This window comes from Anolis carolinensis, chromosome 1 (assembly GCF_035594765.1).
Source record: "Anolis carolinensis isolate JA03-04 chromosome 1, rAnoCar3.1.pri, whole genome shotgun sequence".
NCBI lineage: Eukaryota > Metazoa > Chordata > Lepidosauria > Squamata > Dactyloidae > Anolis > Anolis carolinensis.
This window is the reverse complement of record NC_085841.1, coordinates 308,181,467-308,196,337: the sequence shown is the minus strand read 5'-3', so window position 1 is coordinate 308,196,337 and position 14,871 is coordinate 308,181,467. Positions and strand designations below refer to the sequence as shown.

General features: G+C 38.8%; 1 protein-coding gene across 2 annotated transcripts in view; it reads left to right on the top strand.

Moving 5' to 3' along the window:
- LOC100554312 (cytochrome c oxidase assembly protein COX16 homolog, mitochondrial) overlaps positions 1 to 2,268 on the top strand; it is a 75,676-nt gene extending 73,408 nt beyond the window's left edge. For both annotated transcript variants that reach the window (XM_008118153.2, XM_008118152.3), the window contains one exon: positions 2,007 to 2,268. In XM_008118153.2, coding sequence (XP_008116360.1) covers positions 2,007 to 2,099 — 93 coding nt within the window. In that variant the 3' untranslated portion in view covers positions 2,100 to 2,268. The remainder of the gene's footprint in view (positions 1 to 2,006) is intronic.
- The last annotated feature ends 12,603 nt before the right edge of the window (positions 2,269 to 14,871 follow it).

Sequence of the window (14,871 nt, the reverse complement as noted above, 5' to 3'; positions counted from 1 at the left end):
TTCCACATTCCTTTTTGGATCTTCTTGTTTCTGTAAATTATGTAATTAAAAAATCATATAAATGTGGTAAGTAAAAAGTCTTTGTCTGGTGTCCACAGTGGAATTTCTCATCTCTCTTCTCCCTCTTGAAAGTCCCATTCTATGCTAGAAAGTCCTCAGACCTCTAGAGAAAGGGTTTTTGGGTCCAGGGTGGGTGTTACAGGCGCTGCAGCAGCAGGATCCACTTGTGCCAGATATGTCTATTTTGATGGCAGATCACAATGGACTACCATCTTAAAGAATATAATTAACTAATCAATCTCATAAGAAATAAACTTGAATTCCCTGCTCACAGGCCAGGACTTTCTGTTCTCTGAGTTGGATATGTCCTAATTTTTGTTGCTCAGGTTTTTCTGTGTTTAATTTTTTTTGCTGAGGCTCTCTTTTTGTTCTTTTATCACTCTTACATTTAGAATAAGTTCCTAAAGATACACAAAGGTATGATCTCATACATTTGTTTGCTTGCTTGCTTTCCATAATAAAACAGCAGTAAGTGACGCCCATTTTCCACCCCTTGCTGACTAGATCTAAACTCTTTAAACTGATGTGGACAAAAATAAATTAAGTTAGGCCTACAGCAGGTATTACAGACAGAAAATTTAAAATCATGTCTAAATGTAGGGTTCTTATTAATAGCTATAACTTTAATAAATATCAGTTAAAGGTACATCCACACTGGCAGAGTATTCTCAACCTCATCTAATTAGTTTTTTGATATGACCACGGGGGGGGGGGGGGGGGAACCCAGATAAATTGCATGCTCTCCATTCCAGAATTGCTAGATGGCTTGACAATATTACTGTCAGCAAAACGATGTTGGGCCTGTGGTGAAGTCAGGATGTTGCTATTGCTATTGGCCCAGTTGGGGGAGAGTCCCTGGGTCTACTATAAGTCATGTCTTAACTACTTGGACACATGGTGCAGATTCCTGGTACATTGGGGAGAAACCACTGCTAGTCCACTCCATCGAGTTTATAAAGCACTATGCTAAGGGGCAATGATGTTCCCCAATTCTGTAAAGCAGGGAACTGTGGATCTTATGCCATTCTCCTGCTAGAGTAGAATCTACTACTTATATTCTTTCCCCTTTCTTCCCTCTTTTCCCTCCCACTCTAATTTTAGCAGAGAATTTGTGGAATTGTTTCTTTTTAAAATAGTTTCCCCCCTCCAAGGATATATTCAGAATTTCCCTTTCTCCCTTGCACATCCCCAAACTCAGAATAAATTTTACCATTATAAGTCACTAGTGAGGAATAAGCTGCTGTGTGTTCCTTGCTTCTGGATAGAGAGAGGCAGAATTTGGGTATGCTGCACATAGTCTAGTATGTTATATAATAGCGCTATGATGACCTACATTTCATAAAGTCTTGCATCCTCAGCACTAACTTCAGTAAACTGATGAGTGTAAAGAAAATGGTGAATAAACTACTCAGCAGCCCCTTATATTTCCTCCAGGCTTGAGTTTGGAATTTTATGGGGGGTTTTTGAGAGCCACATGGCCAGTTTTCAGTTGGACACTGAATCCACATAAATGAAGAATTTTCTTTCACAAGTTTGTGTTCAAACATTCCCCTCTTGACCTGCTTCTTCTTTCATCCAAATTTGATCTTTCCCAGAAGCAGACTTAGAGTGAAGCCAAATGAAGGGCATTGAAAAATATAATTAGGAGTTTGGCAACAGTTGTGTTGAATCAAGTGAGGATGAAAAGTTCTTGTTAGCCCTTTCCCTCTGACACAAGTTTCCCTTCATGTATCCTGAGTAATAATTGTGGCTATGTTGAATTATGATTTTCTGTTGAATTATGACCTTGGACATTGTCTTCATTATTTCCACTACAAATCATTGTTGATCATGACTTCCAAAAGAGAAGCTGGAATTCATGTATAGGAATCAAGGATGTATGGAAAAGTCAAGCAGTGTTTTTCAACTTGTATATTACTGACTTTCTGGATCTTTCCCCCCTGCAGAAACTGAAAGATGCCAAGTTGGATGAATGGCAAAATATCAGGGGACCGCGTCCATGGGAGGATTCCAAGTCTGTCCAAGAGCAACAGCAGTAGCAGAAGTGGCAAAGTTTTGGACCAGCATGATTTGATTCAGTTGGCATAGACTTGAACTGTTTTTTCTCAATAGCTGGGCAAACTGATAATGTACAGCACTGTGGAATTAACTCTTTCATCCCAGGAAGTGTCTGAGTGAGTGACTTGTAAATAAAGATCCATAAACATGTTTCCTAGTAACAATCAATGTACTACACACATTTATTCATGTAAGGATCAGATTATTTCATACAAGAACACAAGCTTATTCAATGTGTTGAGTCATCTGGACATCAAAAGGTGGATTTTGTGGAAATTCAGTCCAAATTCTTGGGTAGGACTGAAATATCAGCCCTACAATATACTCCCAAGTGAGACACAAAGCTAGAATGAGTCTTGAAGGTCAAGCAAGAAAGGAAATAGACAGCAAACAGTAACTTTGGTCAAAGGATCGACCAAACTCAGGATTAGTTTTAGCCCAACCTATTCACAGTGCTTTCCAAGAGAGAAAAAGGGTGCATCGACATTGTAGAATTAATTCAGCTTGACATTATTGTAACTGCCATGGTTAAAAGATCTTTATCCTTCTCTGCCAAAGAGTGTCGGTGCCTCACCAAATCCTTTGATTCCACAGCATTGAGCCATGGCAGCTAAAGTGGTGTCAAACTGTAATAATTCTACAGTGTAATGAAACCCTCGTTTATTTCAACAATTAATATGTTATATGCATACAATGACAAATTATACATGAGCAGTATCTAATGCATATGTGATCATTCTTATCTGAGTTGTATATGACCAACACAGATTGTAGCTAAAGCTTGTTTGTTATTTAAGAGCATTTACATTTGAGTAAACATATAATGACTTGGACAGCATATTGGAACTATCAAGATACCGTGTTTCCCCGAAAATAAGACAGTGTCTTATATTAATTTTTGCTCCCAAGGATGCGCTAGGTCTTATTTTCAGGGGATGTCTTATTTTACCATGAAGAAGAATTCACATTTTTTGTTGAACAAAAAAAGAACATTTATTATATACTGTACAGTAGTTGTCATCACAAACCAGCATAACCAGACAAACTGAATCCTATCAAGAATTTCTTGTTACTACCATTATTTCTATGTACAACTGGTATGTACATTTACCAATCCTGCATGCTCTGGTGTTCTGTTTGGCAGGTGCTGGGCATGCTTCCAAACAAAAACTTTGCTAGGTCTTACTTTCGGGGGAGGCCTTATATTTAGCAATTCAGCGAAACTTCTACTAGGTGTTATTTTTCGGGGATGTCTTATTTTTGGGGAAACAGGGTAGTAGTTGCTACACACCTTTTCTCCCCCATTGCATTAAAGACTCATATGCCAATTTGGGTTAATTTATCATATATATCAAGCATTTGCTGGGGACAACATTTTAGTTACAAACACAAACTGAAATGTAAAGGTTTTAAACCCTGTTGGCTGCCTTTTCTTGAGCTTGGCAAACCGTAACACATAATTACTGTGAGCCTAGAGAGTACAAACTCCACCTTAGCAGGAGAAGGAAATCTTGAGAGAATTAATAGAAAGCATCTCTTTAGAACTTTTGCTTCTGTTCCCTTCTCCACCTCTTTTAATACTGCTGTCTATTCCCGGAAAGCATTGTGTTTATAGCTCTGGGGATTTAGTTATCGTTACTATAGAGATCTCTTCAAAGCTATACTTGATAGAAAATCCTCAGAGATTTTTATTATTCTGATACTGTTCAGATTTACCTTTTATCTTCTGCCATTTTTGGCATCCAACCTACCTAAGCATCACCTAAAACAGGAATGAGGAACTTTTGGCCCTCCATCTCTTTGTCTTTCAGCTCAAAGAATCTTCAGCGTTAGGACCAATGATTAAGGGATCATAGAAGCTTTAGCCCAAGATATCAGGAATTGACTTTTATTTGAGAAAGTCATGTAAGTGTTTGGTTACAGTAATTGCTGAGAGAACAAACTTTCTAGATTCAGGTTAACTTTGATGTTCAAAGAGAAGTTGGAGGGATGAAATGAATGTGTAGTGTTCAAAGAAGAATCTCATGGGTTCACACATCACAATTTGAACAACATAATAGTCCTGGGAAATAGAGAATATACATGGAGAAAAGGGCTACAACATGCATGTAATCTCATAAGTTGGGTTGCTACATGCAGATGTATAGTGAAACCCTATGATCCATACTTTGCTCAAGTCTGGGTCATAGCAGCTACACTTGGATTTACAGGACAACCAATGGGAGGAGAAGTCTTACAAGCTATTCTTAGGCAACCACTCACTCAACTTCATGCCTTCTGCTTATCCCAACTGGGCATCTTTCAGAAATCTCATCATAAAGGTGGAATGCTATATGCTGTATACGAAAAGGTCCTTCGTCCTGAAATTCCATCTGTAAAACCTGCAAACATCTCTGTATTGATTATATAAAATGTATTAGAACAATAGACACCTGAGCTACAATCCCTTGCTTCCTCTCCTGCAATCAAAGACCAAGGAAAATGGTAAACACTTCAGAGTTTCTGAAGAAGTTGAAGTGCACATTGGAAATAGGGGAAAGGGAGAGCTATAATCTCATCTTGCGTGATCATCTTCAGGTATAGATACTACTCTCATATGCCACTGCTTTATCTACATATGCCAACCAGTATGAAGCTACAGGACAACAGAGAAGAAAACGGTAATGGTTATGTTTAGGTAGCTCATATATATATATATGTTCTTTGTATAATCAAAAAATAAGAGTTAAATCACAACAAACAACAATGAACAATAAAGAGGTAGATTTTGGTGCCTCAAAAATATCCTTAATAGGTACATTACCTCACGTTTTTTGTTCATTTGCTTGAATGGTGTATGCATTTCACCAGATCTTCAAGACTGCCAGACTATCTCATTTGTAAGGAGCTCTGCATATGTTCTGAACCCCATGGTCCTACTCAGATAGGATGTAAGTAGTTGAATTTTGTTAATTGGTTTTATTCAATTATGCGTGCCATAATTTTTTTCCATGCTCTGCCCTGCCTCATATTCTCTTTCTTCCTAAATGTATTTGGGTTGGGTTGTTTTAAAAGGAAATTTTTCATTAAAACGTTCCCATTTATCCACAGTTGCTAAGCTTTCTTTTCTGTTCATAGGGTATTTCATATTCTCGCTTTACGTTCCATGTTTTTTGGGATTTGGGCAAGTAAATCTGAAGTAGCTGTCATTTTATTTTTTCGTAGAGTTGGGCTGAAAAGAGGAAACCTTGTCAGAAGGTATTAAAACTCCCAAAGTAGTTGGGCAAATTCATGGATGCTCAAGTCCCATTATATACAGTGGTGTAGTAAAACAGTGCCCCTTATATAAAATAGCAAAATCAAGGCTTGTTTCTGGGGGGGGGGGGGGTTCAAATTTTTTCAAGTCATTCAAGGAATCCGTGGCTGCAGAATTTATGGATACAGACCAGACTATGTAATTTTTCAAAGTGTTCATGAATGCAGAACAAACTTCAAAGCATGCAAATATCTGATGGGTTAATTCAGCCCCTCTCCTTGCCTGACAGGTCTATCAAAAAGCACCAAACATTTGACTATGGTTCAGTAGATCATATTTTAATTGCCCCATTAGTTGTTTTGAAGAAAGAAAGCTAGTGTTGTAATATGTCACCAACCCCGGTCACAGAATTAACAGAAAAAGAGTGGGCAGAAAGCAAAAGGAGGCCTTTAAGTAGCAGTTTTCATAGGTCTCTTGAAAGGCAAAGGTTTCCCCTGACATTAAGTCCAGTCATGAGCGACTCTGGGGGTTGGTGCTCATCTCCATTTCTAAGCCGAAGAGCCGGTGTTGTCTGTAGACACCTCCAAGGTCATGTGGCCGGCATGACTGCATGGTGCGCCGTTACCTTCCCGCCGGAGCGGCACCTATTGATCTACTCACGTTGGCATGTTTTCGAACTGCTAGGTTAGCAGAAGCTGGAGCTAACAGCGGCCGCTCCCGCCGCTCCCAGGGTTTGAACCTGGAACCTTTCGGTCTCCAGCTCAGTGCTTTAATGCACTTCGCCACGGAGGCTCTTAAATAAGTCAAAATATGCTAGACCCCCAAAAGGTCACCCTGCTTTTTGTTTTATTATTCGTGGCTATTTCTTTTCTGTGAAGCTCAGGTTCCTCTGTGCCTGTTCCATATTAATTCAACCACACATTTTCCTGAAGTCAGCAGAGAGGGGAATCATTTCTGTACTTCGGCATTGCTGATGGAACTGTTAAAGAGTCAGCCTGAGAAACAAAGGAGAGTTACTTTAGCATCCATATTAGAAACAGGAATTCCAAAATTGTTTTTAAGGTGAGGTGGCAGGCTGAACATTGGCACACACATTGTTATTAATTTTGCCTACTTGGCAGGTACTTGCTGGAAGGAAGCAAATCACTTTCCCCATCCATTATCATTCAAGCATCCTTAACGCAATGTGTGCTTAGACATGTCCTTGATGTGTTACATTTAGCTAACTCCTGCGCATAAGATAGACTGCCTTTCTAATTCCTGGGAAGACTCAGTGACAATCACTATCTTACTATTTCCTTGTGATTGATCATTTAGGACACTTCTGATTGGTCATTCTCAAGGAGATTCACTTATATAAGAGTGTTGGTGGTCCATTTCTGCAAAATCGTTTTTTGGAGGGAAGGGATATCAATCCCCTACTGCCACTTCTTGCCATTCCAATGTTTGTGATTAGGGAGACGAGAGAAGATTTGCTTACGTAGTCCTTTCCTCCATTTATTCTCAAATAATTACATAGGGCCTCTGTGCCATTAAGAACACAATGGGAAGAAAGCAATTGCACAGGATAAGCTTTGCTGTGTTGTAAGGAGGGTGGAGGACGAGGAGGAAATCTACTAAAGAAATGTGAGCCAAGGACAAAATCCTCTATAGTACGGGCATCCTAGATTTGGTGCATCCCCCTATCCTTTTTTATTCAGGTCACCATGGTATGTTGTTGATTGTGTGTTAGGTTTGCCCATTTTGTTGCTGCTACTTTTTTTTTTACCTGAAGCCATACGTTAAATTATTGTTCATTCCTGCTATTGTGGCAACATTGCAATTATGGGATCTTTCTGGCTTGATCATAATTAAGAGCTCTGGAGTCTAGCAGGGCATGAATTCAACTGCGCCTAAACTGCTTGACACCACTTTTAACTGATATGGCTCAATGCAATGGAAACCTGGGATTTGTAATTTGGTGAAACACCAGAACTCTGGCAGGGGAGACAAGGCCTTGCCAAACGACATCTCCCATGATTGGTGTTGAATTACATTAATTCTACAGTGTAAATGCACCCTCAGACTCCATGTAGATTGATGTGCAGAGGCAGACTAGGCCCATTCACACTACACTGCTGTAGTATTAAGGTCTGGTTGTAATTGCCATGGCAGTATCTGTGGAATCCTGGGATCTGTAGTTGAGTGAATCACTAGAGCTCCCTGAAAATTCTGATTCCCCCCTCCCTCCAATAAAAATGCATTTCAAATGTTGCAATTACATGGGACTGAACATTTAATCATAGCACTGAAAGTGATGTAGCTATAGTGTTTAATAGCCATTGATGGTCCCATCCTCCTTTAAAAGAAATCAAATGAACAAGGACCATTTTACTTTTGCTTTTGACATGTTGTCTGTTATCATTTGTGATTCAAATATTCCTACTATATTTAGAAGTCATCGTCTTTTTCATATTCTTCCTTTTCCTCTTTCTTTTTGCACTCAATCATTTCTGGTTAGCAACTGCACTTTATCATACATCTTAGGTTGTTTATTGTTTGAAGCCCTGTCTCCTTCTGTGGTTAAAACAGTTTTTCTTTCATCATAAAGAAAGAAGGAGAAAGTTAAACCTTTGAAGAAACATCACTTCATTTGTCCTATAAAATAATGCTTTATCTTTCACAAGGCATGGCTGTGCCAACATCGTTGCACAAACAGCACGACATTTTTTAAATTTTCTTTTTAAGAGTGCTACTGTTTGTTTAAAAGACTTAGAAGCTAGCTTCCAGGGTAAACTACCAAGATGATCTACAACAAACATTAAAACCACAAAGTGCAATTACTCAATTATACGTAAAGCATTCCATCTTTTTCAGTAATGGTCCTTAGGGTAGCTTACCTTCTGAACACTATTCATGAAAAACACCATGCATTGCAATAAAATGACAACAGAAAAATAAGAGTCAATTAAGACAGCATTATGGATAACATGTTCATTGGAATTGTAATCAACCAAAAGATTTCAATCAATGTCTGAAAGAGCAACATAGGATCTTGGCAAACGTGCCCGGAGAAGTATTCATATAGCATGCCCTCCAGTCTTTCCTAGGTGAAAGCCAGAACACGTGTGGTCAAGCAACATCTCAGTCTGGTCAAGATAGCAAAAATTATTAATGAGGAAGTACATCTTCTCCAAGACATACTTGGAGAGGTTGTAGTAGTTTGCTTTTGCCTGAACCTGCTGGGAAAGAGGAAATTCCCCACTACTCTCTCTCTCTTCTTGCTGAAATGATTGGGCACCAACTGCTTTCCCACCTTGGGCTCAGTTGCAGCAAATGAAGTACAGGCAGTTACGAACAAGATAGGTCCTTTTTGCCATGATAACTCTCAGGAGTAAATTTCCCTTCTGAGGGGTAGATTTCTCTCACTTCCTGTTGTCGCACCCTCTTTCTTAACTATGAGTTGTTGTAAGTCAGATGTTTGTAACTCGGGACTGCCCTTAAGCCAAGGAAAATTGGTGAAACTGAAAAGAGGAAAGACAAACTGAGACATTTAATAAATGTCTTTCGGGCTGTGTGGCCATGTTGCAGAAGTATTCTCTCCTGACGTTTCGCCCACATCTATGGCAGGCATCCTCAGAGGTTGTGAGGTATGGATAAACTAAGTAAGGAAAGGAAATATATATATCTGTGGAGAGTCCAGGGTGTGGCAAGAGTCCTTTGTCACTGGGAAGCCAGCATTAATACAACAACCCTGTGATCCCGGCCATGAAAGCCTTCGACAACACATTTAATAAATGCTTAAAAAAAATGGAATGACAGAAGATCAATCGGGAATGTTGCTGCCAAATTGAGACAGTTGCAGAATATGACATAGACTGGAAGCCACCACTGTAAAGTCCCTCTCTCCAGAAAATACCAAAAGGCTGGAGTACTGGGGACAGAATCTCCTGATTTCGGACCATTTGGTGCTTTAACACTACCACCCCGCTATGCACCAGTGGAAATGAAAAGAAAAGGAACTTTGGGTCCATCTGCATTGTGAAACTAATAGAGCTTGATGCACTTTAACTGCCATGGTTGAATGCTATGGAAATTATGGGAGTTGCAGCATTGCAAGGTTTTTAGTATCATTACTAAAGAGCAATGTTGCCTCAACAAACTACAAATCCCAAGATTTCCCAAGCAGTTAAAGTGATATCGAATTCCATTAATTCTGCAGTGTGAATGCACTGTGAGTTAACTGTAGATTTTCTTTCTAACCCTAATAAGAATTCTATTTATTTATTTATTGTATTTATATACTGCTTTTCTCATCCCTGGGAGACTCAAAGCGGTTCACAACATAATCCATGGCAAAATTCAATGCTTTACACGTATAAAACATCACATATGTAATTAACCGCATATAACAATAGATTAAAACCATTAAAACTATAAATAGCAATCACAGACACAAAATAAAAACACTTGAGTCTTGCAGTATTCTGAGGATTAACACTGTAGTCACCATTAGCAGTTGGGTGCCATTTACATCTCTTGAATGTTTTGTCACTTTGGTTGGAAGAATGGTAAACAATAGGTTTGGTGGAACAATATTGGTCCCAACTGTTATATATCTGCTGTTGCTTTTAAACAAAAACAATTGTGAATCGATAAAGCTTCGAGGCACTGTTTACAACTGTGTGTGTGTGAATTCTGTAACAGATCGTTACCCTGTGCGATTAAAACTTTACCTTAGTGCGTGAGGGTGAAAGATCCAAAGGACTGCATAGTGTTATATACAGAATTGCCCTTGGAAACCCAGAATTGCACTTCAGAATAAACATTAAAATGACACATTGGATCCTAACTTTGGTTCTGTCAATGGGAGCATCTCTGGAGCCAAGATCCACTCATGATGGACAACTGAAAAGGTGTCCCTTTCCAAGCAGCTTTTTCAGAAGATGCAAATGGCAGTAAGAAGGGAAATGGTTGAAAAGTCAGTTATTTCCCTTCCCTCTTGTGGTGAACGTTTTTCCTGGATTCATAGCCTCCCATGCCCCCCCCCCCAAAAAAAAAAGTCTTTGCGGAAGGCAAAATCTGGATCTAACCCTGCAGCAACATCTACTGACAAACTGCAAATATTATTAGGCAGAATATTTAAAACCACAGCTGAAGGTGTTTTAGCCTGGAAAATCTGCCAGAAAACCACAAATAGCTAACTAAATATACTAGCAATGTAAACTTATAATTAAAATAGGAAAAAAGATGGCTGTTCTGTTCAAAGCTTCTTAAATAAAAGAAAAATAAAATAGTTTTTTCAAATCATACTGAAACATTTCTTGACTGATTTAAAGAGAGTATGTAAAGTTAGCAGGGCAATACTCTCCATAGTAAACTAGGCCTCAATAATTTGAAAAGGCTGAAAGTTTCAAGGGAAAGCAATGTCCTGGTTAGTAACTGGATGGGAGACGGCCAATAAATATCAAGTGCTGGAAGCTATATTTAAGAGGAAACAATTGCCAAATCCACCTCTGAGAATCCCTTGCCTAAGAAAATCCTGTAAAATACATGGAGTTACCAGAAATCAATGAGTGACTTCAAAGCACATAGAATCAGAGCTTGGAAGCTTTTTTCGTGTCAGGAACAACTTGAGAAACTTCAGCTTGGAAGTAACTAGTTAATTATAATTAGAACATCAGAAAAACTCATAGAGGATTTTATCACGCAAAGCTGTTGTAATATCATACACAGCAGATATATACCAACATGAGGACCTTTGGTCCTGCATCTCTCTTCATTTTGTACAATTGGACCATTTTGGGAATCCATGGTCCTGCAACCATCTTTCTGCATACCACCATAATTCTGTCTTTCCTCACTTCTGTTGCTCTATTAACTTATTTATTTTTAGAGCAACTTCACATTTTCAACAATGAAGAACATGAGAAGGCAAATGGAACTGTTAAATATTAGATAAGGAGAACATAGCTTGAGAATAGCATGGAGGAGTGGGAAAGGAATTAGGAAAGGAAGAGAATCCAGATCCCTGATATAATTTTACTGCTGGCATACTGGCACAGAAACAGAACAAACCCATCACATAAGGTAGGTCATGGGAATGTTGTGGGACTGAGCTGTTGATGGGTTTTCCTATCAATAGTGAAGGATGAGCTAATCTGTGGGAAGGATGGGTTAATTGAAGACTGGCAGTGAGATTTGCATGGCATTGTGTGATAGGTGACAGTTTAGTTCAATGTCAGTTTGCCCGCTTCATGTAATAACGTCTTATGTTCAGTCTTATGTTTGTCCATGTCTAACTAGTTGCTTTGGAAAATCTTTTCAGCAAGACATGAGTGCAACTACACTTTCCATCTCACGTTTCCCTACAACTTATATACAGAGACATACAGTCTTATGATATAGTCACTCTAACTAGTAGCCTTTGATGGCTTCATATTCTATTAACTGACAGACAATAGTATACCTAATGACAGTGAATTCCACAGATTAAATACTGAATTGAGAACTTTTATTACTCCTGGATCTGCCACCATTCAGCTTCAGAGGATAAATTTTAGTATTATGAGACAAGGAAAAGGGTTTCTGTTTTCCTTCTCTACACCCTACATGATTTCACCCGTCCCTTTTTTATTTCCCTTACTTTTTCTAATTTAAATAGCTCCACATGTGTTTTTCATATAATGCTGTTGTTCCAATCCTATCATTATTTTGGTTGATTTTACCTTCAACTTTTCTAAACCACAATATCTTTTTTCAGGTGCAGTGATTAGAAATGCAGAAAGTATTCCAGATACCACATTATGATTTGTATACAGATTGTAGGATGCTGCCAGATTTATTTTTCAAGTCCAATTCTAACTAGAAGGGCCAATTTTGTGTGGTGGTTTGAGCATTGGATTGTGACTCTGGAAACTGGGATTGGATTCCCTGATCAGCCATGAAAACCCATGGGGTGGCCTAGGGCAAATCTCACTCTCTCAGTGCCCCCCCCCCCCAAAAAGAAACCCATGATAGGGTCATCATAAGTTGGAAATGAATTGAAGGCACACAACAACATTCAAATATTATCCAACATGGCATTTGCCTTTTGCATATTACATCCTGGGATGACATTTCTATAAAGCCATTCAGCACAGCCTTCAAGTTCCTTTCTTGGTCCCTGCCGGCTCACATCCCATCAGTATACTTGCAAAGTGGAGATTTTTTTCACATGTTTATTACTTTTTGCCATAATGAGATTATAACTACAGAGCATCAAAACTTCGAGATGGATAACATCATTCCTTTCATGCTGTCCCTCTTAAGTTTTTACTTTTAACATTGTGGGTCTATAGCAGAATAGAGTACTACGAGGATGTATTTTGGTACAAATATTGGTCTTTGCTGTACCACATGCAGCTGCATTTGCATGTTTCTGAATAACTAAAGTCACTATGTTTCGAGAAATGAAAAGTGCTTCTTTATAACTAAAATGGCAATAACATTTGGGACCTTCAAAGTATAGCTGTGAATTCCCATTGAAAGTAACTTTCCAAACCTGATATGACAGTCATTCTATAATGTGTTCAAAATGGATTGTCCTTATCCAGGATAATGTTATTAATCTGGTTTAAACAATCCATGGTTAACAAGCTGCACAATTTTTATAACATGGCTCTCTAGTAGCTTTCTTTAACATTTCATATAATTAGCGGAACTAATGGGATAGAATTAAACAATGCAAGAAGCCCTATCAAAACATAGCTTGTATGTCATGCTGACTGCTAATAAACAATATAATGGTTCCTGCTACAAAACTGGAATGATGCTTTTCTGTGTTACAGGCAGCTTCTTTCACAGGCTTAGCTGTTAATTGCTTAGTTGTTTTCAACGTATTAACAGCTTTCACTCTATGATTGAGAGACTGTCATCAATTCATCTCAAGCCTTGCTAACTCAAGGCTTTGGCTTTCTTGAGGGAAGCAGTCAGCCTGTAGTTCAGGCTCCCCTTTTCCTATTGCCTTTACTACATATCATTTTTTCCAATGAGTCACATTGTCTCCTGGTTTGCCCAAAGTGTGAGTCTCCACTTGGTCATTTTAGTTTCTAGGGTGAGTTTAGGCTTGTTTGGTTCTACGATAGTCAGTATTCTGTGTCTACTGCATATTCTTAGTCTTAATAAGGTTGTTGGTGGAAATGGGAGTTCCTCTGCTAAGGGTACATTTTCCCTAGTTAAATATGTGGTACTGTAAGACTTCCCCCACTCTGCCCCAGTATCTGCAGGATTTTTCCCCCACAATCTATGTATTTCAGTCATCCAATGCAATTCTATAACACTGGGGCTGGATCTATCCTGCCCAATATCCCAGGATCTGATCTCAGATTATCTGTCAGTGTAGATCTATACAATCTAGTTCAAAGCAGATAATCTGGGATCAGATCCTGGGATATTGGGCAGGGTAGATCCAGCCTGAGAGGTCCAGCACAACCAACAGTAACATATGCCACCTCTACATTTCCCTGTGTAGGTCATCCACCATGGCAACCAAAGCTGCTCCATGCCATGACAAGGCCTGAAGGCAGACTAGATAATCTGGAAACCCCTAGAGCTGAAAGGTCACCACACCTTCCAGGACTCTTACCTGGAAGGGATCCAGAGACGTTTTATTTTTCAGTAAAGGCCTCATCACCGTTTCTTTTACACAAGATGGAATCTGTTCTTGCTACATTGAGGATTTACTTTTCCTCTAACCCACTCGGCTAGTCCTTTTTAGCGGATTTCAGAAGTAAAAGGAGCAATGATCTGGTATATACGTGGTTGGCTTTCATATCTCAAGTGATTCTGTCCACAGGCTGCACAAATTGAAACATGTTGAATCAAAAGCAAACAAAAAACAAAACAAATACATAACAAAAGCAAATACGCTTTTGTTTGTTATTCTTTTTTGTCTTTGACTTTTTTAAAGAAAGAAACATATCCAATGAGACAAAATACACAGGTGCCAAGATTACATCCACCAGAACTGCCTCAGCTACAGCATCCATGTCAGAGCAGATACAAGCAACTTTTTCTACAAGGTGTCTTCAAATTCTTCGTAGTGAAATAAATTGCTTCTTCCCTGTCTTTTTTCTTTTTTATTCTATCACAGACTAACATACAATTTTTTTAAACTGATTTTTGGTATATATACTGTACATATTAGATTTATTCACCAGAGTTTGGAAAAGTAACTTTTTGACTGCTATGCCTAGAATCCCCCATCCATTTGACTGGGGAAATGTGAGTGTTACAATCTAACCAAGTGATATTTCTCAACTCTGATTACAAATCAGTCTGGATGAGAATCTGGGAATATCATGGCCAACAATGAAGATTTTTGGACTGTGTAGGCAGCATATGTTCTTTGCATTTTTCTGTCTCAGAGGATCGGCACAGCTGTTCTTTCTATCCAGACTCAAAAGGATGAAGGAGGAAGACAAGAGCTACTTCTTATGTTACTCAAGCTGGCATAGCAGGAGTCTTAGCACCACCTGAAACCTTGTGGAAAGAGCACT